Source organism: Podarcis pityusensis (genome assembly GCF_964106645.2).
Source record: "Podarcis pityusensis genome assembly, chromosome: 7".
NCBI classification, from domain to species: Eukaryota; Metazoa; Chordata; class Lepidosauria; order Squamata; family Lacertidae; genus Podarcis; species Podarcis pityusensis.
This window is the reverse complement of record NC_138031.1, coordinates 20319209-20345834: the sequence shown is the minus strand read 5'-3', so window position 1 is coordinate 20345834 and position 26626 is coordinate 20319209. Positions and strand designations below refer to the sequence as shown.

The window sequence follows — 26626 nt, the reverse complement described above, 5'->3', positions numbered from 1 at the left end:
CAAAATAATAAATAAATAGAATAGTGTCTGTGGCTCTTTAACAGAGCACTTCAAAAAAAGAAAAGAAATGGTTTGGAGGCAGGCCCCCTCCTCTTTCTCATTTTCTCTGAAGTGTGGAAATTCAGAGCAGGATTCAGAGCAGGGAGAGAGAGAGAGAGAGAGAGAGAGAGAGAGAGAGAGAGAGAGAGGAGTTGCCACGTATACTTTCCAGGTGTAGATTCATAAGGGAGCATCCATTGCACATACCTGTTTGGGTACTCCATTAGCAGTCCTAAAAGAGTAGAGTGGTACTTGCCTTGTCTGTTTGTGCATTTGTCGCTTTTTTTCCTTTTCCTTTTTACATAGACATCTCAAGTTAAAACTGTGTCGCCAAAAGAGGTTCTATTGCCTTTCCTGAGAAAAGCAGATCTGTGGATCAATGGACACTTTGTGTATCTTTCTCATTAATAGGCTGTTTGTGATTTGGCAGCTTGGTAGCTTTTAGACGACCAGCCTCTTCCCTTGGAGGGCTTAGGGGAGACTGGAGCGGCGAAGCTTTTGCGGGCAGCCGCTGCTATCTGCAGCATGTTTGCGGAGTGAAGTGTGATGTGCTGGGTTTTCTCTGACTGCCCAAAGTTGGAGCGGAGCTTATGTCGTCAACTCAGATTGGACATGCACAGCTCTGAAGTCCCTGCAAAAAGGCTGAAGGTAAGTCCCATATATCATATTGAATACAGGGACAGGAGGGAGGAATGGACAGGGGTATCTGATAGATAAATATCTGCATGTATTATCAACACACAACCCTCTATTCTTCTGCAGTGATAGAATTGCCTTCATTTGACTAGGGCTGATCAATGAATGCCAATGGCTGTGGCTACCAGCAGGATAGCATAAAACAGTGTGAAAGGGCTTTAACTCTAAATATTTGGATGCAATCCCTTTCCTTGAACCCTCAGCATGACTCTTTGGGGCCGCCTCCTATGAAGAATGTCTTAAGCTGGGAGAGTTCACGCTGTCCAATCTTTACTCCCAATTCAATCCTCTCTCAAGTCACATAAGACTTTTAAAAAGAAAGTAATAGAACTGAGGAACACCAGCTGTGTACACACATATTTTGTTTTGTCCTGCTATGGTGTCGACTCAAGCAGATTTTTGAAATTGACTATTGTATTGTCTTAAACACTGGAAGAGGAGACCTAGCCTAATTTGTCTCCAGTCTTAGATTCACTTTTGCTGGAAAGAGAATAGTCTAATGCATCATGTTACCCTTGTCTTCTGAGGCAGTCTTTCCAGCAGATAGAAAAGTCCTTCTTCCACACCTATCAGTGCCTGGTTGTTGTTGTTGTTTTTATACAAATCCCCACCCAATGAAACAGATGAACATACCTGTATGTGTAATTGTGTGTGTAATTGTGTTTGTTGGGGCTGGTGGTCAACAAGCTGTTTGGAGCAAAGGACTGTCATGTGTGAAATATCACCACACAAGGGACCTGCATCTTACACTCCATTCACTATGATCAACTTTTCCTAGGGAGACAAGGGGGGAAATGTGCTGACCAGCAGCTGATGGGCAGAAGCAGCCAAGTGAAGATGGAGAACACTACAGACAATGGACAGAATCAAACAGAGTTTTTGCCGATCCGGGAGGTGGCCACCCTTGAATACCAAGTGGTCACCATCTTCTTGGTCCTCCTCATCTGTGGGTTAGGCATCATAGGCAACATCATGGTGGTCCTCGTGGTACTCAGGACGAAGCATATGAGGACCCCTACAAATTGTTACCTGGTGAGCCTTGCTGTGGCGGACCTCATGGTGCTTGTGGCTGCCGGGCTTCCCAACATCACAGAGAGCATCTATGGATCCTGGGTCTATGGCTACATTGGGTGTCTCTGCATCACTTACCTCCAATATCTTGGCATCAACGCTTCTTCTTGTTCTATAACCGCCTTCACCGTTGAGAGGTACATAGCTATCTGCCACCCTATCAAAGCCCAGTTTCTATGCACATTCTCAAGAGCCAAAAAGATAATTATTTTTGTCTGGGCTTTCACCTCCATCTACTGCATGCTCTGGTTTTTCTTATTAGATCTCAACATGGTAGCCTACAAAGATGCCACTGTAGTGTCCTGTGGGTACAAAGTGCCCAGGAGCTACTATTCTCCAATCTATATGATGGACTTTGGGATATTTTATGTCATGCCAATGATATTAGCAACTGTCCTCTATGGGTTGATTGCCAGGATATTGTTCCTAAATCCCATCTCGGCTGACCCAAAAGAAAACTCCAAAATGTGGAAGAATGATGTGGCTGCCCCAAACAAGACCAAAACAGCCAACAAGGGTATCAACAGTGCTGTGGCTTCCAGAAGGCAGGTAGGGAAATGGCCTGCCAATGGCTTTTTTTTTTTTTTTTTTTTGGAAACTGGTTGTAGCTGGGGTGGGTGGGTGTTCTGCTGCTTTTGGATGTAATGGAACCAACATGTTTAGGAGCATTGTACCTCTGAATACAAGGGACGCGGGTGGCGCTGTGGGTTAAACCACAGATCCTAGGACTTGCCGATCAGAAGGTCGGCGGTTCGAATCCCCACAACGGTGTGAGCTCCCGTTGCTCAGTCCCTGCTCCTGCCAACCTAGCAGTTCGAAAGCATGTCAAAGTACAAGTAGATAAATAGATACCGCTCCGGCGGGAAGGTAAATGGCATTTCCGTGCGCTGCTTTGGTTCGCCAGAAGCAGCTTAGTCATGCTGACCACATGACCCGGAAGCTGTCTGTGGACAAACGCCGGCTCCCTCGACCAATAAAGCGAGATGAGCGCCGCAACCCCAGAGTCGGCCACGACTGGACCTAATGGTCAGGGGTCCCTTTACCTTTACCTCTGAATACAAGCAATGGAGCTGTGTCTTCACGTCTTGCTGGAGAGCTTCACAGCTCTTCCTGTTGGCATGATGGACTAGATTGACAATGGTCTGATCTAATGAGAACATCTTAACTTTTCTATTAAAAGTCCCAATACCTGACCTAGGACATGCAAAGAACCCTTCATCTGGCTGCAATTGCAGTCAAAGACGGGCGTGGTGACATCACAGGGTGCTGTTGTCAGGAGCTACACCTGGGTAGGGTTGTTCTTCATCTTATCACTTCTCTTTGAGCAGAAGTAATATATATTGTTGAGTGCTGTAAGGTCCTAGGAGTTCCAGGTGCATACCCAGGGTTCGTGTTTCATTTTGGGAGTGAGGCACAGAGGAGACTCCAGTTTCTTTATTATATATGGTTTATTACACACATATATAATCAAGAGTGTCTTGCTTCTTTCATAGTTGCAGCCTTGAATTCAAACAGTCCCCAGCCATGGCTCTGACTCTCTGCAGCTGGCTGACTTTTACATGCAACCTTTCACCCCCAGGTTACCTGTAAGCCAACTCTGAAACTCTGCTTTTAAACTCTGCTTTGCCTTCCAAACTAAACTCTGAGTTGAGGAAGGGGCTCCTCCCATTTGTTGTCTGCCACAAAGTCCTCCCTCTCTGGTTACCCTAATGGTTCATTACCTTCCTTTTGTCTTTCTTAATTGCTCATCTCCCAGGGAATTTCCTGACGCAAGAAACTGGTCTGGCTTAAATTTTAATGCTTGCTATATCCAATGTCTAGCATCCAGTGTTAACATGTCAGGCATTGTTTAAATTCTAACATTTACTGAATCCAGGAATTTAGGGTGTCTAGCACCTACAAACTCATAACAGTATGGTGTGGATTGGCCTCAAAACAGCCATAATGGACTCCTGGATCAGATGTAGCTTCTTACTATGTGCTCAGTCATGAACCCATATTGTCGCTGCAGAATATGGGAAACCCTTAAGAACCCAAGCAAGTGTTTGTGCCAAAACACCTCAAGAAATCAAATCCAAAGGGATAGGCGTTCCATTGTTTGTTGTTCAACTGAGATGCCTAAGGAAAACTCACAAATAGGTGATAGATGCCCCCTAAATTTTCTCCCGTGATTTGGTAATCAGGATGATTCCTTTAGAACATGGAGTTTTTACTTTCTGGCAGTATTATAGCAAATGTAATATTGGGATTTGTAGGATAGGCTCTACCTAGTCCAGTGATGGCCAAACTTGGCCCTCCAGCTGTTTTGGGACTACAACTCCCATCATCCCTAGCTAACAGGACCAGTGGTCAGGGATGATGGGAATTGTAGTCCCAAAACAGCTGGAGGGCCAAGTTAGGCCATCACTGATCTAGTCTAGGGGTCATCATGCCATCATCATAGTTTAACAGTTTTATACAGTGTCCATTATAAACTAGACACTGTACAATAGCAAGTGCAATGCATCCTTGCCAGCACATTCTAATTATGATACAATACTTATGGAAGTGAAAAGAAGCTGGCAAGGAAAATAGTTAGTTTTGCCAAGTATTGGGCGATGGAAAAAAAAAATGCAAAAGAAACATTTGGTGCTTGATCTCAACAGGCTATAATGAGACTTCCAGTTATGGTTCCTCTTCTATATTTAGTCTAAAATTAACTAGAGGTTTGTTTGTTTGTTGCCAAATTTATGGCCTAGCTTTGAGGTTCTCCTTGCTGTCTTTTGTATGCACTCATGCACAATCTCATAAGTTACCATATGAACAGAAGCCACACATCACCAGCAGCAACTAACCATTCCTAAATGCCTGAGTAGATAGATTCCAGCTTACAGCTGGAATGTCAATGATACCATGCACACTTTTTAAAAAAGGCATTTTAAAGTCAGGGAGCCACCACAGAGAAAACTCTGTCTCCATTTCCACCGCAGGGGAAGATCCAATGTACTTCCGCTGGTGATGGAACAAATAGTAGGCTTTGCTGAGGACATGGACAGGATCACACAGGGAGAAGGGTTCCTTCATATACCTGAGACCTAAGTTGTTTGAGGCTTTGGGAGCCAGTGTGGTGTAGTGGTTAAGAGCGGTAGACTCATAATCTGGTGAACCGGGTTCGCTTCCCCGCTCCTCCACATGTAGCTGCTGGGTGACATTGGGCTAGTCACCCTTCTCTGAAGTCTCTCAGCCTCACTCACCTCACAGAGTGTTTGTTGTGGGGGAGGAAGGGAAAGGAGATTGTTAGCCACTTTGAGACTCCTTAGGGTAATGATAAAGTGGGATATCAGATCCAAACTCTTCTTCTTCTCTTCTTCTTCTTTGTAAGTCAAAGGTCAACAGTCAGTGTGGATCCTTCAGGAGCAATGTTATTTGATCCTTGACAGCTATCTCTGTTGGTTCCCTGGCAGCTGCATTTTTGAAAGATCTCAGGGAGGTTTATATTAAGTGGGTTGTATATACTTTTAAATAAGGTGGCACCCATTTTGAGGGTGAAAGGACCCGCAGCCTGGGGATTTATCTCTGTCCTGGATGTGGAGCCAAGCACTGCTGTTGGTTGGTTGTTCCTGCGCCCAGGGCAATGCCCCCAAATTCCTGTCGCCATTGGCTGATTTGGCGGCAGGAAGATGATCTGGCCTGCAATAAGCCAGTTCACAGTGGAGGCCCGGGACCCGCCCACAAAGCCACCTGCCTGAGATGCTTTTAAATAAGGTGGCGCCCATTTTAGGTGTGTCCTATTGATGTGCAGCCGCTAACGTGTGGGTCCTTTTGGACCTGGAAGAGGAAGGAATGGGGGTGGAACAGAAGGGACGGAAATGGGCGCAGAGTGGGGAGGGCTTATGTGTGCTCCACTGATGTGCACTTTGATCCAGAATGCAACTTCCGTGGAAACAGGGAGTTGCGTGTACATAAAAATAACAGCTTCATTACAGTAAGTAACTATGTAAGCAGTTCCCACAGCAGGGGTCCAGGGGTCATTGTGCCTAGGCTTTCTCTGTCTAGCAATAGCTATAGCTGGCATAGCAGTCCAAACAGTCCCACAGAGGCCACCTGGGGCTCCAATGACAGAGGTACTCTCAGACTACATGCCTGCTATTTCAGGGCATGTACAACCACCACCACCTGCCCCAACCTGGAACAGGTTGCCCTCCCAATTCCCAGCCCCAAGATCCACTTACCCATGGGACCTCCAACTTGTTAGCATCCACTCAGTTTATTGGCCTTCATCCAGTTAACCGGTAGAGGATTGTGCTGTAAATGTGTGACTTTAGGCACTTTCTTGGGACCTAGACCCACTAATTAGGGCTGTTGTAAATATAGCATTGGTTCCTTGGGATGAAATGTGATAGAGAAACAGTTCTCTCTCTCTCTCGCTCTCTCCATCCCTAAAATATGCTTGTTTATAAACAATATTGGCAGAATAATGTGCTGCAGGTGTGACGAGCTTCTGGGTTCAAGTCCTCCGAGATGCAAGGTGGTCCTGATGCTGACTGCATTTGTAAGACTGAGATTTGTTTTTCATTGTATCATCACAATCACTTCATTCCTCCCACATGAATGCCTGAGGTTGCTGCTGCTGTTGTTTTACAACAGCAGCAACAACATTCTTTCCAGGTGCCCTTTCTTTATTATCAGGCTCCATGCTGACAGAAAGAGAGGTGTTAACAAGGAGCATCCTTTCAATGCAGCCTTTGAAATTAATGGCATCCTTTACAAAACGTATACCTTTGTGTTGCTGGAAAGAAGTCCTCACTGAAGCCTCATCACAACACTTATCAATTTCCAACGCTCAAATAGATTGTGCCTTTTGTATATCACAAATTGGCTCTTCTTCTAGTCAAATTCTGTAGAGATATGGAATACTTAACTTGGGGTGCTTTGAGATTTAGAATGTTCTTCAGATATGTGAACACGGATCCGCTCTAGATGATTTTTTTTGGGGGGGGGGTGAATGTCAGCATTCACGAGTGCACCTGAGTCATCTCAATTAATTTTTTTAATTAACAAAATTTGCCTGGAACGGGTAGCACTCCCATGTGCTGAATTTCATCATTCACCTTTTAAAGGAGAGGACTGTTATTAACTGTTTTATTAGTTGTCTGCCAGTATGCTTTTTATTATTATTATGGATGTTCTGTGATGTGTTTTTAACGTTCTACACCGCCATGGGATCTTTTGATAGAGAGTGGTACATAAATTGAACAAACAAATAAAATATATATCCAGGGGTGGGTAGCTATCCTTTGTCCAAAACCAGAGCTCTGTGAACCAAGTCTCTAGGGTGCACATTTTCCACTGGTCTGAGAAATTGGAGCTAAGATGAGAGCTGTTGCTTCAGCAATGAAGGGGTCCCAAGCAATTTGGGGGTCTTGCCTGCTAGGTCTGTTAACCCCCTTTTCGGGCAGGCGGCTTGGCGGGTGGGCCCTGGGCCTCCCTGGCAAACGGGCCTATCGCAGGCCGTATCGTATTCCTGTCACCAAATGGACCAATGGCAGCAGGAGTAAGGGGACGTTCCCCTGGACATGGGACCAACCGTGCCCAGGGGAAGTTTAAATGCCCGACAGGTGAGGCCTTTCAGCCTTTTCTCTCGCCGCACCAGTTCTCCCACCCTCCCTCCCTCAGATTAGGGTTTTCATGTACACTTTGACCTTGCTATGGACAATGTCGGTCTCCTAACCTAACTTGGCTAATTGGCGCCGCCATTTGGGTTTTTGCCTACCTCATAGCAATTGTCACAACTTTGTAAGGCGGATAGGCATTGGATAAGCCTAGTCTTGGTTGGAGGGGAGGTTGTAGCCTCTACCTGCCCCTCCACAGCGAAGGGTATGCTGTTAAAATCATCCAGCATCCAGGAGGAGTGGCTTCTGCCCAGACGGAGGCTAGGGCCATACCACTCCTCCAACAGGAACTGCTTGGGATTTGATGTAGGCCACAGGGCATTTCCCCCCCACCCATCGGCTTCAACCGTAGAAACTCTCCCAGCGAACCGGCAGGAGTGACATGCACAGTTGCTATGCCTATGGCCAAACCTCACATCTGTAACCAATAAAGTTGTGGCCTTATTTGATTCCCAATCCAATATCCTGTGTATTGTCTAGTGATTTACATCTTGGGGAACAGGGTGGTCACGGGGCCTCGATACACAACACCAACACCTTGAGTTGGGCATGGTCGCTCATTGGCAGCCAGTGCAGAACTTGCAGGACCAGAGTCCCATGGTCCCATCAGGCTGCCCCATCTACCAACCTAACAACTGTATTTACCACTAGCTGTAGTCTCCAGATCATCCTCAAGGATTGTTATCCAGTGGGCACTCGGGTTGCGAATGTGATCCGTGCGGGAAGCACTTTCACAACCCGCAGCATCCGCAACCCGCAGCGTCACGTCTGCACATGTGCGGGTAGTGATTCGGTGCTTCTGTGCATGCGCAAAGTGCGATTTAGCACTTCTGCACATGCGCAAGCGCCGAAACCCAGAAGTAACCCGTTCTGGTACTTCCGGGTTCGGCGCAGTGTGCAACCCGAAATCACGCAACCCGAAGCGTCTGTAACCTGAGGTATGACTGTATATCTTTAAGCACAAGGCAAAAACATTGCCTTTGGCCTTTTAAACTTGGGGGTGTGTGCTTTTGCTAGTTATGGGAGCAGAGTGGAGGTAAGAACACTATCTTTGGGCATCAGTAACTGTTTCCCTCTCAAGGCTAATTTTGGATAGGAGGCAATTGTCATCAGGATCACAATGCAAGAGGAAAGCCCTGCCTCCCCAACAGCTGTGGGTAGAAATATAAATTGGCATTTGATATAACATGTCATTTGGCTCTTAGGCTGCAGTACTGCGACACATACCTGAGCGTTGGAGTGCTTGATCTCAGCAGTACTTACACTCCAAACATGCATCGTACTGTAACATTCTGAGTTGGATTCAAATAAATTGTTGTACTAGCAAACATGCAGTGGGACTCCCACACCACACCACACTGCCAGAGGGTCAAGAGAACACCCCAAAAAGTGTGCAGGGAAATAAGAGGGAAGTTTGTTGCATCACACAGGTAGAAGTGCTTGCGCTGACAGAATGATCGCCTTAGTTGCTATGTTGAATTCCACCCGCTGTGTTCTTGTCATGTCCCAGAGAAGTAAGGATGGAATGTATTGCCAAAGCAATGTTTTGAATATACAAGGTCTAAGGTGCAGATATTTGCATCTCCAGCTAAAGTAGCAGGGGATGGTGGAATCCCAGCCACTATTACTCAGAGCAGATGAAACTGCATTTAGTGAGCGGATGGTCTAATCCAGTGAAAGGTGGCTTCATAGCTTCATATTTTCTTTATTTATAACTGGGGCAGCAGAATGCCAAACACAGACTTCTGGTCCCATGTATGAATCTTAATCTGATTAATAACTACATGCAATTTTTGTTAGGATGTTTTGTTTTGTTTTTCTGTTTTAAACATAGAACAGTGTCCATTGTGTGTGGCATGTGCAACAGCAGAGATCGTTCAGTTTGCAACTAAAAGGTGAATTCTGTCAATGTAAAGTCAATGAGCCAAGGGGGTGGGTGGAGTGTTGCTTAGCAACCAGGTGGAACAACCTGAATGAGGGATCAAGTGCTCTGATTGGCTGTGTAGTTCAGAAGGAACTTCATATAAGGCTTGAACTAAGAAAGGCAAAACCTCTCCGTTCCTTTCTCCTCAAATTATACACTGGTTTTGTTCAGCTTGCTCAGTGAAGTGTTATCAGAACTTAGCTCATGTTAGCAACGTGACCTTGATAACATATTGTTCTGGCAGTGGTTTCTGCCTGTACGCAATGGCCAGGCAGTGGTCTGCTTTGACAATGCTGTTCATCAGAACTCAGGGGAAAGGAGGAGCTGTTTTCACATCCTTTGCAAATTTGAGTCCTTCTAACAGGCTGTGAACCTGGAGCCATCCAGGTGTTGCAGGAATTCAACACCTATCAGCCCCAGCAAGCCAGCAAATAAATGACCAGTGATGATGGGAGTTGGAGTCCAACAACATCTGGAGGGCCACAGGTTCCTTGCCCCTGCAATAGGTGATCAGCTTTGACACTAACAAATTTCTTCTAAGTTTGCACAGCAGAATCATAGAGAAGTGTACTTTTTTTCAATAAACAACAACGGTCCGTTTCATTAAGGGTAGTGCAAGAAAGATAAATGCCATTTTTTTCATGTGCTAGTATTTCATTCTTATCCTTTTCCAGAATTCCCTTTGGGCTACCGTGTTTGTGCTGTGCTTATCCAAGCAAGTGTCAAACTCTTCAGTGCAATCGCACTGCTAATGCCGTCTCTGCTGTGGCCCTGAGAATTTTCTCAAACCAGCCAAGCACCTGCGATTTTGTTCCAGTGTATGCTGCAAGCAGATTGTTCAGCCTAACAATACACTCTCCCCTAAATTGTTCTCTGCTTTTAAAGAACTGAACTGTGTTATCTTACCTTATCCAGTTATAACCCTCCAGGCAGGCTATTTATCGGCTGCTTTTCTATTAAATTTTGAATTTCCACCGTCTTTCTGCTGATAAGTGTTTTTACCTGCCTCAGTGATGATATTTTTTAGATGTGATGGTGCGTTTTAAATTAGGCACTCAATATTATATGGTTTGTAAAATGTGGTTATAAATTGTGTTTTAATGTGTTGGAAGTTGCCTTGAAAGGGTGTTGTTGTTGTTGTTGTTGTTGTTGTCATCGTTCTTCTTCTTCTGCTGCTGCTGCTGCTTCCAGACTATTATTAGGCCTTCCATTCAGACTACCATCTCCCTTCTATTACTCCACTCCTTTGATCAGGATTTTAAAATATTTTCAACACACACACAGAGCGAGACTTGTAGGAATGATCTGCTGAGTCACTCATCTTCACAACTAGACAGGGCTTAGTATCCAGGGTGGGGAAGGAAGCACATAGCCAGGTGCAAAACACACCTGGTGAATTTTGAACACTGTGTGCGTGGGGCGGAGGGCTGTTGGTATGGTTATTTCTTCATTAAGCTGTCCACTATAGGGGTCGGCAACATGCAGCCCATGGGCTGGATGCAGCCCACAAAGACTGTTTTACTGGCCCACAAGCTGCCCCCGAACCAAGCCGCCCATTCAGTGAATCCCCCACATGCTGCACTAAACCAGCACAGCGCGGGGACTCATCGAGCGGTGCCAGAAATCGCGTCTGCGCATGTCCAGACGCAGGTGCGATTTTCTTTTTCTTTTTTTAAATAATATTTATTGCTTTTCCAAAAAATTTAAACACACACAAAAAAATTTCAGTGTCTGGGCATGCGCAGAAGCAATTTCTGGCACCACGGACATGCGTAGATGCAATTTCTAGCACCACGCTGCACCAGTCCGGCCCACGGACGATCTCCGTGGGAGTGATTTGGCCCATGGCTGGTAAACCTTGCTGACCCCTGGTCCACTGTTATGCTATGTTTTTATTATTAGGTTTTTATTATCATGTTTTGTAAAATATGCTCTTAATATTGTACACTGCCCTGGAATCTTTGGATAAAGGGTGGTATATCAACCAACCAAACAACCGAACAAACGCTCATGGCTTCCCCCAAAGAATTCTTGAAACTGTAGTTTACCTGTCACAGAGCTACAACTGCCAGCATCCTTAGCAAACTATGATTCCCGTAAGCTATATGTTTTAAATGCATGGTGTGGATGGGGCCGAAGTCACCTTATGCAAGAATCCAGTTGCTTGGGGAGAAGAACCAGGGTTTTAAATGGCTTGGTTGACAAGGATTGGTCCTTGGGAACAGCTGACTCAGACAGGCTTATTCTGCAGCCTGGGAGGCAACTTTAAAGCACAGAACCTAGTCTACCAGGCTTATTTGGAGGAGGAGGTGGTGGCTAGAAGCAAGCTAGTGGTACCCCTAGTTTCAGGTCCTTCCTGGCTTATTACACCTGAGGAGCCATGTGGTTTTAACCACAGCTTCTGGCTTGGTTTCTCAGCATAGAGAGCAGCTCACAGACAGCATAGTTAACAAGCAGAGTCAAGGAAAGTATTAGGGTCAAGCAAGCTTTCATCAGGAGAAGTCTTGTCCAAATGCAGAGAACAAAAAAAGAACAGCTACTTTGGCCAAAGAAATGCAAAATGAGGATGAAAACAAAAATCAACCAACACATTACTAAAAATATTAAGATCAACAGTAGAAAAAAAGAAAAGAAAACAGTAGAAAAAAGAATAGAGAAAGTAAACACTTTAGAAGCAGGAAATCAGCTAGGGCTGTGGTTGGGACTTTGGGCGACAAGGAAGTCAAAGGTGTGCTAAAGAGGGGAAAAGAGATCACAGAGAAGCTGAATGAATTCTTTTTGTCTGTCTTCCCAGTGGACAAAGTAGGGCAAATCCCTGCACCTGAACTAACTTTCTTAGGCATGAAGTTCGAAGAAAACAGTGGTGACAAAAAATGAAGTTCTAGGCCTTACTGACAAATCAAAAACAAACACATCACTGAGTTCAGATGGCATCCACCTACATGTGAAAATGCTGTTCTTCTAACAAGCATGTGCAACATTTCCCTAAGATCAGCCTCCCTATCAGAGGACTGGAAAGTGGCTAATGTGGTGCCAGTTTTTAAAAAGGGATCCAGGGGGATTTGAAAAATTACAGGTCAGTTAATTTAATGTCTGTTTCAGGAAAAGTTCTATGGTGCATTATTAAAGGTAGAATTAGTAAGCAGATGGAAGAACAAATTGCGATGAAGCAAAACCAGTGTGGCTTCTTCAAGGGCAAGTCTTGTCTAACTACCTTTTAGAGTTCTTTACAAGTGTCAGTAAGCATAAGGATACGCTGTGATCCAGCAGACACTGTGTACTTCAAAAAAAGCCTTTGATAAACCCCTTCAAGACTCACATGGAATATGGAGAAGATCAGTAACAACTTAAAGGACAAGAAGTGGAAAGTAGGAATAAACAGACAGTTCTTACCATGAAGGGATGTAAGGTGTGGAGGTCACCCAAGGTTTTGTGCTGAGACATGTGCTTTTCAACTTGCTCATAATTCACCTATAGGTGCGAGATAGCCAGGTTTGCTGATGACACCAAACTGCTTAGGATGGTAAGAAGAAGAAGAAGAAGAACAACAGTAACAAGAAAAAGGTGGAGAGCAGTGATTGTGAGGAGCTCCAAAAAGATCTCTTGAAACTGGGCAAATGAGCGTTTCTGGTCATGAGTCCACCAATGAATGGAAAACACCCCTCTTCCCCAATTTCACCCTTCTGACATTAGCAGGCAACAAATTGTTATTATTTTCCCAGATTAGACCTGTTCAGAAGCATGGCATTTAACATTTGTAACTGAAATAGGGTCAAGATCAATGCTGTTTGAAGCTTGGAAGATCAAAGTCTCATTTCCCTCATTCAGAACTCAAGAAGCCAAGTTCAATGCAAATTCCACATTGGAGCATATTTCACTATGGCATGATCATTCAGGGAAAGGTTGTGCAAGAAATTAAATGTGATAGTGGCATCATTTTTAGAAATAAAAATCCCGTTGGTTTGCTTTTAAAGGTTCTCTTGTATATTGTTACAGTGGTACCTCGGGTTAAGTACTTAATTCGTTCCAGAGGTCCGTACTTAACCTGAAATTGTTCTTAACCTGAAGCACCACTTTAGCTAATGGGGCCTCCTGCTGCTGTCGTGCCGCTGGAGCATGATTTCTGTTCTCATCCTGAAGCAAAGTTCTTAACCTGAAGCACTATTTCTGGGTTAGCGGAGTCTGTAACCTGAAGCGTATGCAACCTGAGGTACCACTGTACTGCCATATTGCATATTGTCATTTCTCTGTGAAATTAAGAAATAACTTTCTCCCTATACTTCTGTATAGATTGATACCTAAAGATTTAGTGGTCACTCTTATTGGAAGCCAGAGGGACTATAGCTGAATGGCAGATCACATGCTTTGTATGCAAAATGTCCCAAATTCAGCCCCTAGCATCTCCAGATAGGTCAGGTAAAAGTCACCTGAGCACCATATGTCTCAGGACACACACACCCAGCTCAAGGAACAGTGGTGCCCTGCCTGTCCTGATCCCTTGCAGGCCAGGTCACATGTCACCTCAACTAGACCTCTGATCTTAGCATTGTAGTCCTACAGCACTAAGATTGCAGATTATCCTCTGCCTGCTCTTTAATAGTAAACTGGCGGGATTTATCATATTCCTAGTCTTAGCACTGTGGTCCCACAGCACTAAGATGACAGATGAATGTCTGCCTGCTACCTTTTTAAAGAACAGAGGCTTATCCCCAAGCTTAGAGCTGTAGGACTACAATGCTAAGATTAGAGGTAAACCTTTGCTTTGCTCCCAGCTTGAAATTTGTGAAAAATGGCCTGTGGAGGGTGGGCCAGTTCTGTTGCAGATATTAATATTGCATGACTAGAAGCACTAGGATGTATAAAAACAGACTTCATTTGGAATAAAAATTGTCCAGACCCATAAATATGATTCAAAGGCTTTACTAACCATAACTTTCTTCATAACAGGTACAAAGACAAATAATGATACATCCAGATAATTCCATAAGACATATACTTGTCAAAGCATAGGTTCATCTTCTTAGAAATATTAGATTACTCCAAACAGACCTGAAATCAAAAGTCTTTCTCTTCCTACAACCTCTATTTGGCTGGAAATGTTATCTCTCCTAGAAAGACCTCATTAGCACATCTTTCTCTCATGTGGCTGGAAACAAAATACCAAAGGCAATTCCCTTCAAAATGGTGATTTGCAGCTAAATACCTTTTTCATGTGATCTAAGGTTAAACACCACGTGAAAGAGCAAATCACATCAACAGTTAATTATTAACCCATCTAAGTACTTAGAGAGCTCTTCTTTGCTTTAGTATACCCCAATGGAATTTTCCTATGTTAAACCCTTAGCAATACACATACAGGCATTTTCCAGTGTGCAATTAAACAATTACATTTAACAAGTTCCAAATCCGCAGCCTAAAAGAGGGTTCTCAGCTGCTACTCTAACAAGAAAGGAAAGGCTGTGCCTGCCACATCACACCGCTTGAAGCGATGAGATGTGATAATTATATAATGAGATGTCCTAATGAGGAACCACCCGCAATATTTCTAAATCTTCCTGGAATTTTCAAAATGACTATCATATCTGTGTGATCAACATACAGTAGCTGTATAGAAGAAATAATGCATTCAGGACCACAAGCACATCTATAATGGCACTGCGATGGAATGGGAGTCAGAGGGAATGTTTATTATCTCAACATGATGAGCCATTCAGCATCTGCAGTCTTTTGCAGAAAGGTATGCAATTTGCGAAGAAAGAGATGCTCAGGGGTCCCAAGTATCATTCAGAACGAATACGCACAACACATTTCTCCCTTTGTGCTCTGAAATGGATAATGGTCAATCTTTGGAACATGCCAAGCACAATCCACTTTTAAGTCACGTTGTTTTTATTTGGAGAAGTGTTTGATTTTTGCCTGTTTTGCATCTTCTGCTATTAGCAAGCATTTCTGACACAATCCTCCTAATATTTACTCAAATGTATATAGGATTACCTTATTTTCCATGTATTAGACAAGGTTTTTTTGACTCAAAAATCATGTCAAAAAACTGGGGTCGTCCTATACATGGATGGGGGGGGGAGCTGCGAACTGGTTGGTGGGTGCGCAATTCACCCCATGCAGCTGTGGGAGGTGCGCACTCTAGGGAGAGTTTCCCACAGCGGCTTGGAGGGGAAGCTGTGAGCTGCCAGTCAGGTTGGCAGCCCACGCTAGTGGCATGGGGGGAGCGGCTGCCCACTCTGCCAACCCCCAGCAACAGCCCTGCTGGGGTGATGTGCAATTCCCCCTTTAAAAAGCTCAACAACATTGGGCCATCTCCCCTCATTTTCTTTAAATTTAGTCCCCCAAAGTAGGGGGCGTCTTATACATGGGGCTGTCTTATACACAGAAAAGTATGGTAAATTCAAAAGGGCTTACTCCTAGAGAAGTATGTTTGGGGTTGCAGGTGTGCAGCACAATCTTATGCAGGTTTATCCAAATGCAAACCCCACTGTGTTTAATCATAGGTCCTAGTTGTGTAGAGTTGGAAGAGACCCCAAGGGTCATCTAGTCCAGCCCCCTGCAATGCAGAAATTACATCCCTGACAGATGGTCATACACCCTCTGTTTAAAATCCTCCAATGAAAGCTCAATCCTACATGGACAGTGGGAGTTAAGGTCAAATTGCATCCTATGTTAAATAATATGTGCCCTTCCGTTTGTGGAGGCGTCTTTGATCTAGCAGAGGCTTCTACTAATGGGATTTTTTTTTGTCGATTTCCCCTGAAATTCCCTGCAGCTATGGAGCTGTCAATTTTTTTGTTAGATCATTTTTATTAATTTTCCAGTAAAAGACATCCAAGTAACATATCAAATCATAATCCAATAAAAATAAAATAAATAAAATAAAGAAGGTTGAATTATCTTCCTAATTGTCAATTTTAGTCCTCTTGCTTGCTGATTTTTCCAATCCTAATTTCAGTTCTCCACATTTTGTAGCAATTGGCAACTTTATTTTAATTTAACTCATCATAAAAATTCACCAGCATTTAATGTGGATTTCTTCGGATGAACACATTTTGATTAATAGTTTTGATTAATATACACATATATGAAAGCAGTTTCCCCTAATACTGTATATGCATTTTTGTGAACATTAGGTGAAGACCTACATTACAAAATTCAGATAAGTGTGAATTTTGCAGGACAGTTGTGTTTCACTTCACATATTGCTTTGGAATGTGTGGATTTGATAGGTTTTGCTTTAAATGCATGCTGAACAGAACTTCTCCTTCATCCCATGTGCAGCTTCTGAAAATCTACTCCATAAGGTTGGAGGACTGCCTGAAACAGTTTGGAAAATGGGGCAGGGGCTGTAGGAGAAAGGGAATAGGCAAACATCACCTCTGCTCTTCTTCCATCAGCAGAATCCTCCAGGAGATCAGTCTCTCACAAATGGAAGTAAATGATTGGATACAACCAATTTTGGTTTGATAGGTTTTGGGATTGCGAAAAAATGTAAGGATCCTGTTTTCACTGATGTGGATGATTTCCTCCCCCCTCTTTTTAAAAGTGAAACCTTTTATTAAAACATTGGTTTGAAAGCCAAACAGATATAGCATCTGTGATATGACAAGCCCTCTCATTTGCACACAAAAGCGTTGAATGAATGGAGTGGAACATTTTTCATATTTAGAACAGCATCAGACACTACTTTTAAATGTGCAGCCGTGGTGGAGAGAGACATCAATTAGCCCTCCACTCCCTCAGTTTTTTAAAAAAACGGCTTGCTATCTTGTCTGCGTGACTTGTGACATGCTGCTATCCAGAAACAAAAGAATACTAAATAATTATTCCACGCAGAAATCTTAACTTGCGTTTTTTGGGGACTGTGGCCAGTACCTTTGCCAAGCCCCTCTCAGTTACAAAAGCTGCCTTCATTTTCTGCTTAATAGAGCAAATACTGAAATACAAGCAGCCACTGAACCTTAACAAATGAATGAACCAAATCAGGTATTTGGTGAGACTAATTGAGGCTTGATAATTCTGTTCAGTGTGGGGAAAGCATTGTGGACCTCAAAGGTCATTTAAGACCACAGAAGGCGACTGCCAGGACCCTATATCCCAACATCAGTACCTGAGTTGGCTGCAAATCACGTATCATATATACGTGCAACTTGCCTCATGTCAACTGCACAGTTTGGAAAGAGCACAGCTGTCCTTAAGTTCACCTGAACCTGCTGCAATAATGTTTCTCTACAAAATTCAAGCAAAAAAGAACTCTTTAGCATCAGAGGCAAGGGAGGTATTATTCTCCCTCCCTCTCTCCCTCTCTTTCTCTTCAACAGGTACATCCATAAACAAGTGGAACCTTAATAAATAAAAGGATTCTTTACTTTATTCTGTTTCTTCCCCATCTTTTACCCTAAGGTCCCAGGGTGGGTTACAAACAATCAAACCGTTCCATGCATTCAACAATTTCCGTATATGAAATCAATGCAAACATTTAAAAATAATAAAATATGGACACAGTTCAAAATAGTTCCAGTACAGATGCAGACTGGAATAAATGTGGAACGCTATGTTTTCCAAGCAGCTGGGTCTGACCCCCCCCCTCAGAATACTACATTCCATTCCCCTTCCCCCATACACCCATCCCCTGCAATAGGCCAGTGAGTGTTGCCCTATTCTCATTTGGCTGGTTTTGGGGGTTATGGGACCTTCGATCCCCCCATTTTTGTACTTCTATAAAGTTGGGGTTCCCCACAGCATGCTGCAACAGTCCTTTTGCTTCTTAGTGGCTACATTTCCATTCACACCTGAATTCACTGCAAGAGGGAGTAATTGCATGGTATCATTAATGAACTTGGTGCTTCACAAAGTAGCATAAGCCAAGAAGTCAAGTCCCTACCCTGCAGAACTTGCAACTTTATAGAAATATCATTCCCACAAAGCCCTGTTAACGACCCTTTCCTCATGCAACAAAACAGAAGGGTGGTTGCAAGAGATACAGGAATGTAAACACACACAGGCTATCCATTCTTGGTCGCGTCAGCAGATGAACTGCAGTGTGCTCATTTACCAATGGGAGCTTTTGGGTTTTGGACTGGAGTGGAAGAGCTGTGGGCCTCTAGAAGTTGCTGGACTACAACTTCCATCATCACTGATGATTCTCCGTGTTTGGTTGGGGCTGGTGAGAGTTGAAGTTCAGTGACATCTGGGATGCCTTGGGCTCCCTATTCCCAGAGAAGGCTCAAAGGCAAGTTCTCAAGATCCATGTTGTATTGAACAGAAGGGCCATAAGCCCTCCCCTGTTCCCACAGAAAGCTAATTAGAAACACTCTTTCAGATAATGGGCCTTGTACAGTGGTACCTCAGGTTACATACGCTTCAGGTTACAGACTCTGCTAACCCAGAAATAGTGCTTCAGGTTAAGAACTTTGCTTCAGGATGAGAACAGAAATCATGCTCCAGCGGCGTGGCAGCAGCAGGAGGCCCCATTAGCTAAAGTGATGCTTCAGGTTAAGAACAGTTTCAGGTTAAGTACGGACCTCCGGAATGAATTAAGTACTTGACCTGAGGTACCACTGTACTGGCAATCACTCATGAGGGCTAGCATACACATTCCCAGAATAGTATAGTAGATCCTATGTTTGGTGATTAATTTGGGGTGAGGAGAAACCCAGAAGTGCAATTCCAAACAAGAGCAGCATTCTTAATATGGCAGAGTGTTTGCCTGTTGCAGAGTTGCTTTGCTAGTTAAGGAGCTTCTCAGCCTTTTTCCTTAGATGCTATAAAAAGTATGAAATTCAAAGGAAGCAATATCCTAATGAGAATATTGTACACTTTGGAGTGTTTTCATGTTTTAAAAGTACAACACTTTTACCATGAAGAGGGTCACCGGGGGGGGGGGCAGGGAAAGGAAGGTCTATCTCATCCCTAAATTGAAATCTTAATAGGCTTCTCAATAAGGCCTATTCAATATGTTTTCCATACAAAAAGATCCCCCTGATGATTGAATTTTCAAGTGCTGTTTAAGGAAGACTTGTTCAGAGGGAAGCATCTTGCCATTCCTGAGAGGGCATTAATGAATGGTTGTAATAATGGATTAGGTCAAAACACTTCAATGATATATTTTTAATCTCCTTTCTAAGTACTGTGACTATGTTAAAACCCACATCAAGGCCAAATGTCTTGGCGATGCTCAATGTCTTAATGATGGATGAATCAGACTATTCTTCATCCCTGTCTCCATGTGTTCATTTATAAGTCCATTCTGTCCTGTTTCTGCATCAACCTGCCATGCTTCAATATGCATTTTCTTACACAATAATATTTAAATATGCATTTTGTCCCAGTGTACTCCTGGTACATTGGGGGAGAAATCTGATTAAGTGCACATGTTAAAATAACCTAATTAATGCACACTTTCCAAAACAATACATGAGCTGAAACACAGCCAGCCTTCCTAGCCTTGCCAAAGTAGTTCATGCGCTGGTTACTTCAGGACTGAATTACCGCCATACGCACTCTATGTGGGGCTTCTCTGATTCTGCAGTCAGTGCAGAACGCTGCAGCACGATTGCTGACAGGATTAAGGCCTTGTGCTCAGAGATCTGTGCTGCTTGCCGATTTGCTACTGGGCCAAGTTCAAGGTGGTACTATTAGCATGTGAAGCCCTTAACAACTTGGGACCAGTTTATCTACAAGATCGCCTTACCCAGTGTTTTTTTCCTGGAAAAAAAGAGTGTCAGTAATCACCATAATCCTCTCCCCCTTTTCTCTCATTCTCTCCTGTCCCCCTTCAATTAATTAAAGCCCCACTTTGTGCGACCCTCCCCCTTCTTCAACCCCCACCTTGCCCCATCTGCTCTTCACACCCACCCAGCATCACACCCTCCCAATTCTCCTTTTCCTCCTTTCCTCTCCTCCCAGCCATCACCTGCAGCATCCACACTCACGCAGCCACAGAACGGAGGACTGTGGTGCTAGCAGCAGAGGCTGCCTCCCCCCCTGCTCTCTCTCTCTTTTTCCTCCCTTCCCACATACATGGAAAGAATGAGCAGAGGCAAAAGGGAAGCAGTGCTTCCGCTTGCCCGGCTGCTGGGAGTGCACAAGGCAGCAGCATAGAGGCACGTCCAGGGGGGGAGCATGCATTGCGAGGCAGCTGAGGGAGAGTGCTGCAACCTGTTGACTGAGAGTGGCAACTACAGTCCCAAACAAGGGCGTTGTTTTCCTCACCACTGTCTCAGCCTCCTGAAGTGAAGGACATGAGGCAGGAGTCAATAATGCAGGTGAGCTGTGCACAAGCAAGCTGCCAGCTAGCTCTATGGAGGCTCCTTTTCTTGCCACAGTATGCAAACCAAGGCAGATACATTTTGGGCCGTGACCATATTCCAGTCCCAAGATCGTGGGGTGGTACAAAGTTATTTTGGCACCTGTTTCCACAGCGTCATTTTCCCCCTTTAAACAATCAAGTGATGTATACATTATGTGAAATAAATGAATAAGCAAAGTTTGCAGTTCTCTGAATTTTCGCATTCCATTTCTCCAGACAAATAAATGTGTACAAAATTCATATACTGGGGTAAACTCCCAGTACGTTTCCAAGCACAATTCAAAGTGTTGGTGCTGACCTTTAAAGCCCTAAATAGCATCGGCCCAGTATACCTGAAGGAGCGTCTCCATCCCCATCATTCAGCCTGGACACTGAGGTCCAGCTCTGAGGGTCTTCTGATGGTTACTTCCCTGTAAGAAGTGAGGTTGCAGGGAACCAGGCAGAGGGCCTTCTCGGTAATGGGGCCTGCCCTGTGGAACGCCCTCCCATCAGATGTCAAGGAAATAAACAATTATCTGGCTTTTAGAAGACATCTGAAAGGGAGTTTTTAATGTTTGATGTTTTATTCTGTTTTAATATCCTGTTGGGAGCTGCCCAGAGTGGCTGGGGAAACCCAGCCAGATGGGCGGGGTATAATTTATTTATTTATTTATTTAATTCTTCTTCTTCTTCTTCTTCTTCTTCTTCTTCTTCTTCTTCTTCTTCTTCTTCTTCAACAACTGTACATAAAAATACATATATTAGTGAAAATAATGTCCATACCCCCTAATACAGAAGCTGTAGCATACAGTCCACAGTAGCTTACCAGCCTTAGACTCTGAGATTCTCAGCTCACGTTGTAAAGTACCTGACTTCAGTGCCTTTCAAAAATGTATCCCCTTTGGGAATCAATAGAAAATTGCACTTCTCGAACCATTAGCTTTAAGGCATCATCATTAACTTCTGTTGGCTTCCTCTACAGTAAGTGCTTGGGGGGAGAAGGCCTTCAGCCTGACCTCAATAGATAATGCTTTGTTCTGCGTTCAGTTCTTTTCTCTCTCTGCCACCCTGTCCCATTTCTGTAATAGTTCTGTCCCACAATCCCATTCACTATTACATTAATGGCTCTTCGCTCCTGTTAAAATAGAGCACTCTTAATTTAGTGCAGTGGGAGAATGCTGAGTTCGAGCTTGTAACTGCATCAGATTAAAATAATTTCTCTTATTCTCTGGACAATTCTTGGGCAGAGGTTGTGCTGAAATAACTGAGATGCTTAAATTGCTTATGATTGGTTAGTATCGCGTAACCCCTGAAGTCTCAGACAAAAAGCTTCTAGCATGGGGAAAAGTATCGTGTAGCAAGTTATCCATTGACCTTTCTTTGAAGGACTGAGTCACTGCAGCACATTAATGAGAGAGTTGGGGCTTGGTTTCAATGATAAGAAAACAATTATGATTATTCAGTAGCAGCAGAACACTTTCCATTTTATTTTTTCAGAATTTGGTGGCATGCTATAGAGATGGATATTGATTTTATAGGTTTGCCGAAGTATTGGAACTCATTCAGAGCTCCACAAACATGTGGAGGGATGGGGAAAATTTGATTCAGCAATCAAAGCCTGCTATTATTGTTATTATTATTATTTATTAAATTTGTTAGTCTCTTTATCTTGCCCAAGGCCGTCCACAGCAACTTACAACCAACCAACCAACCCCAAACCCCTCACATAGATACAATTAAAACCAAGTGGGAGAAAACTACATTAAAAGCACCCCTCCCACTTCTAAAATGCCACAGGTGGTTAAAGGCCAAAGGCCTGGTTATAGAGGAAAGATTTTGCCTGGTGCCTAAAGATATATAATGATGGTGTCAGGCGATCCTCCTTGGAGAGAGAATTCCACAAAGAGGGAGCCACCACAGAAAAGGCCTGTTCTCATGCTGCCACCCTGGTAGTAATATCATCATCAAACCTTTTATTGGCATCACATGCAAACATCCAAACATCCAAAACAAATCAATACAGAATTACCACTTCCCCAGTGGCACAAGCATTTGCTAAAAGAAAGGAGGCAGAGCAGTCTATCGTCACATCTCTAGGTCTCCAGGGAGATCAGGCGTCTGCAGTGTATTTCGACGACAAAAAACCAAATAGAGATATTTAGCCACTAACTTGGTGAGCTCCTGATCATTCCCCAGTAATAGAAAATGTATGACCTCCAACTCTGGTTTCTATTTGGGGATGCAGAGTTGATCTAGAAATTGCTGACGGAAATAAGAATATAGTTTACAATTAAGAACCATATGTGTAAGGGTTTCCACCAGGTGGTCTTCACATGGGCAAGTTCTTTCTCCTTCCACCCTCCCTGAGAACCTTCCCCAAAGGAGGTTTGATGGATTTGAATTAAACCTGGCCAGCGAAAATTCCCTTCTTTCTTCAGGGTTAAGCAGAAATTCAAGGTAATTGTGGTTAGAACATGTTTTCTCTGCTGCTACTGTTAATTCCTGGCGCTCAATATCCCACAACCTAGTTTTTATTATAGCCTTGGCAGATGGTAGGGACATCGGTTGCAAAAGTTCCACTGACAGCCCGAGTTGCTGTACCTTCTTGTTAAACTGTTGTAGCCCTGGGGAAAGAAAGGGGTCTAGCAAAACTTTGCTGAGGAGAGGATCTTTATCTGATGTAAGGCAGATGTTTAACCAGCATAGAAGAAATCTCGCTTAGGCGACAGTCTCTGGTAGTAATATGCATTCCACCAGATTACCCTTTCCCAATCTGGTGTTCACATTCTCCAGCTTGTTTTCTTCATCCAAGGGAGAGTTCAGTTGATAGAGCATGAAACTCAGGGTCAAGGGTTCAAGCCCTACATTGGGGGAAAAAAAAAAATCCTGCTTTGCAGGGGCTTGGACTGGACTCTACTTAGAATCTTAAGATTCTTAGATTTCACGATGTTTTTAACTTCAACCCTGACACAACTCTGGCACCAGTTGCAGATGGGTAGCCGTGTTGGTCTGCCATAGTCGAAATAAAAAAATTCCTTCCTGTAGCACCTTAAAGACCAACTAAGTTAGTTCTTGGTATAAGCTTTCGTGTGCATGCACACTTCTTCAGATACACTGAAACAGAAGTTACCAGATCCTTCTATATATTGAGAAGGTGGGGAGGGGTATTACTTAGAAGGGTGGTGGGAATCGGAGATTGGCAGATAGCTGAGATGAGCCTGTTGACGACTCTTAACGACTGTAAGACGTTTCCTGTAAGACCTATTACAGTCGTTAAGAGTCGTCAACAGGCTCATCTCAGCTATCTGCCAATCTCCGATTCCCACCACCCTTCTAAGTAATACCCCTCCCCACCTTCTCAATATATAGAAGGATCTGGTAACTTCTGTTTCAGTGTATCTGAAGAAGTGTGCATGCACACGAAAGCTTATACCAAGAACTAACTTAGTTGGTCTTTAAGGTGCTACAGGAAGGAATTTTTTTATTACAACTCTGGCAGCTGCAGAAGTGGCAGAGGAAGGGGGGTGGGGGTGCGGTTCACCCCGGGTGTCATCACTGGGGGGGGGGTGACAAAATGAGTTGTTGTTTTTTTAATTAAAAAAATTGGGCTCACGAAACTTTTTAGGAGTGATGTGATGGCTTAGATGCCGGCAGGTTCTACACTGCCTGAAACAGCAGTGTGGGAATTGTGTATGCCTACTGCCTCTCCCTCAGCCGCCCTATAGCTGAGGAGGTGGCAGCGGAGAGGCTTGCCCCACCCCCATGGGTGGATAACCCCACCCCCGGCTGCAGGACACCTCCCTGCACCAGGCACCCAAGCAGCTAGCTACGCCACTGAGCTGGAGCTGCTGGGAATTGTGGAAGGCTGAAATAAACCCTGAAGTGTTTGCTGTGTTCCTTCCCCGCTTTCCCCTCCCTTTCTGTTGCTCACATGGTATTGTTTCCTGTTCCCCATAGGTTACCAAGATGCTGGCTGTGGTTGTAATCCTCTTTGCATTTTTGTGGATGCCCTACAGGACTCTGGTGGTTATCAACTCTTTCCTGTCTCGCCCTTTCCAAGAAAATTGGTTCCTGCTGTTCTGCAGGATCTGCATTTACCTAAACAGTGCTATCAACCCTGTGATTTACAACCTCATGTCCCAAAAATTCAGAGCAGCCTTCAAGAAACTCTGCAAATGCCAGCAGAAGCAGTCGGAGAAGCCCAACAACTACAGCGTGGCCCTAAACTACAGCGTCATCAAGGAGACAGACCATTTCCACACTGAGCTAGAAGACATCACCGTCACAGACGCTTATCTGTCATCCACCAAAGTGTCTTTCGATGATACCTGTGTGTCTTCTGAGGTAAAGAAGCACTACAAAGCTTTAAATGTGTCCTTCATCTTAAGGTTCATGAAAAAGGTGTAACTGCAGAAGGTTTTTTGACAGAGGTAGAATTGATGACTAGAAGCCAAAATCCAGGCCTATTGTGTCTTTAATAAAGGGATGGGGATAGTGTGGCCCTCCAGGTATTATTGGACTACATCTCCCATTACCCCTCATCCATTGTTTATTCTGGCAGGGGCAAAGGGCATTGGAATCCAACAATAATTGCATGGCCATAGATTCCCCATCCCTGCTTAACCCAATACACATAGAATAATAGAATTGTAGAGTTGGAAGGGACCCTAGTCCAACCCCCTGCAATGCAGGAATATGCAGTTGTCCCATAAAGGGATCAAACCTGCAACCTTGGCATTATCAGCACCATGCTGTAACCAACTGAGCTATCCAGGGGGCTCCTAACATATTTAACATCATTTTGATCCACAGATCACCTTTGTAACTCACATTTCTTCATGATGGAGCTCAGAGCAGTTTTCTGTCCAGATGTTGGCTAGACTTTACATCAACAAATTGGCTTTAAAAGGAAATTAGATAAAGCATGGAGAATAAGGCTATGGATGACTTGGTGGCTACCTGCCACCTCCAGGATCAGAGGCTACGGGTCTCTGGATACCATTCACTGGGAAACAACAGAGAAGGATGTCACCCTCGAGTGCTGCTTGTGGGTGTTTCTTAGGCATCGGGTTGGGCATTGAAGGAAATTAGGGTGGTGGACCAGATAGGCCTTTGGCATGACTAGGTCTTACATTCAGTGACCTCAGGAAGTCGATAGGCACAAATCGGAGACCACAGTCTGTGTCGACAAAATGACTTCCGCTTGTGCAAAATGCTCTCTGGATCTCACTCATCGTTTATTATTTCATTGGAGCGTTTTGAAGTACAGTGGTACCTTGGGTTAAGTACTTAATTCGTTCCAGAGGTCCGTACTTAACCTGAAACTGTTCTTAACCTGAAGCACCACTTTAGCTAATGGGGCCTCCTGCTGCCACCGCACCGCCGGAGCACAATTTCTGTTCTCATCCTGAAGCAACGTTCTTAACCTGAAGCACTAGTTCTGGGTTAGCGGAGTCTGTAACCTGAAGCGTATGTAACCCAAGGTACCACTGTAATGGTCTGTGTTAATCCACTCCAGAGCAATTACAAAAGCCTTGTTGTCAAGTGGCAACAGAAAGAGCTACTTCATGCATCAATTCAGCATTCCTGTGTATTTTATTCTTCTCCTTTAAAAACAAACAAACTATGAAAGTTGGTCTGTCAAGAGGTAGGACACGATGGGTCACATTTGCATGACTTGTTTCCCCTCCTTGCTGCACACACCTCTGACATTTCAGGTGACTCATTATTTCAATTTCTCCTTTCAGGTGCTGTGACGTTGGAGCCTGCATCTGCTCTGTCTCTCTTACTTTATTTGATCTTGCAGAGCCACCCAGTTCTGAACCAGTCTGGTTGTTTTCTAGTTATATTTGATGTGACCGAGCCTGATATTACAAATGCTGACCCTGTTCACACCACAGGGAAGCTGCTTCGTTTCATTAAACTATGCTTGCTATATGGAAACTAAGA

At 44.0% G+C, this 26626-nt stretch overlaps 1 protein-coding gene across 1 annotated transcript; it reads left to right on the top strand.

The window, feature by feature from the left end:
* Positions 1–26626, top strand: TRHR (thyrotropin releasing hormone receptor). The gene is made up of 4 exons (XM_081012721.1): positions 1–687; positions 1514–2355; positions 24635–25021; positions 26425–26626. Exons 2-4 carry the CDS (start codon positions 1549–1551, stop codon positions 26431–26433), a joined length of 1203 nt encoding a protein of 400 aa, XP_080868847.1. The 5' UTR covers positions 1–687; positions 1514–1548; the 3' UTR covers positions 26434–26626.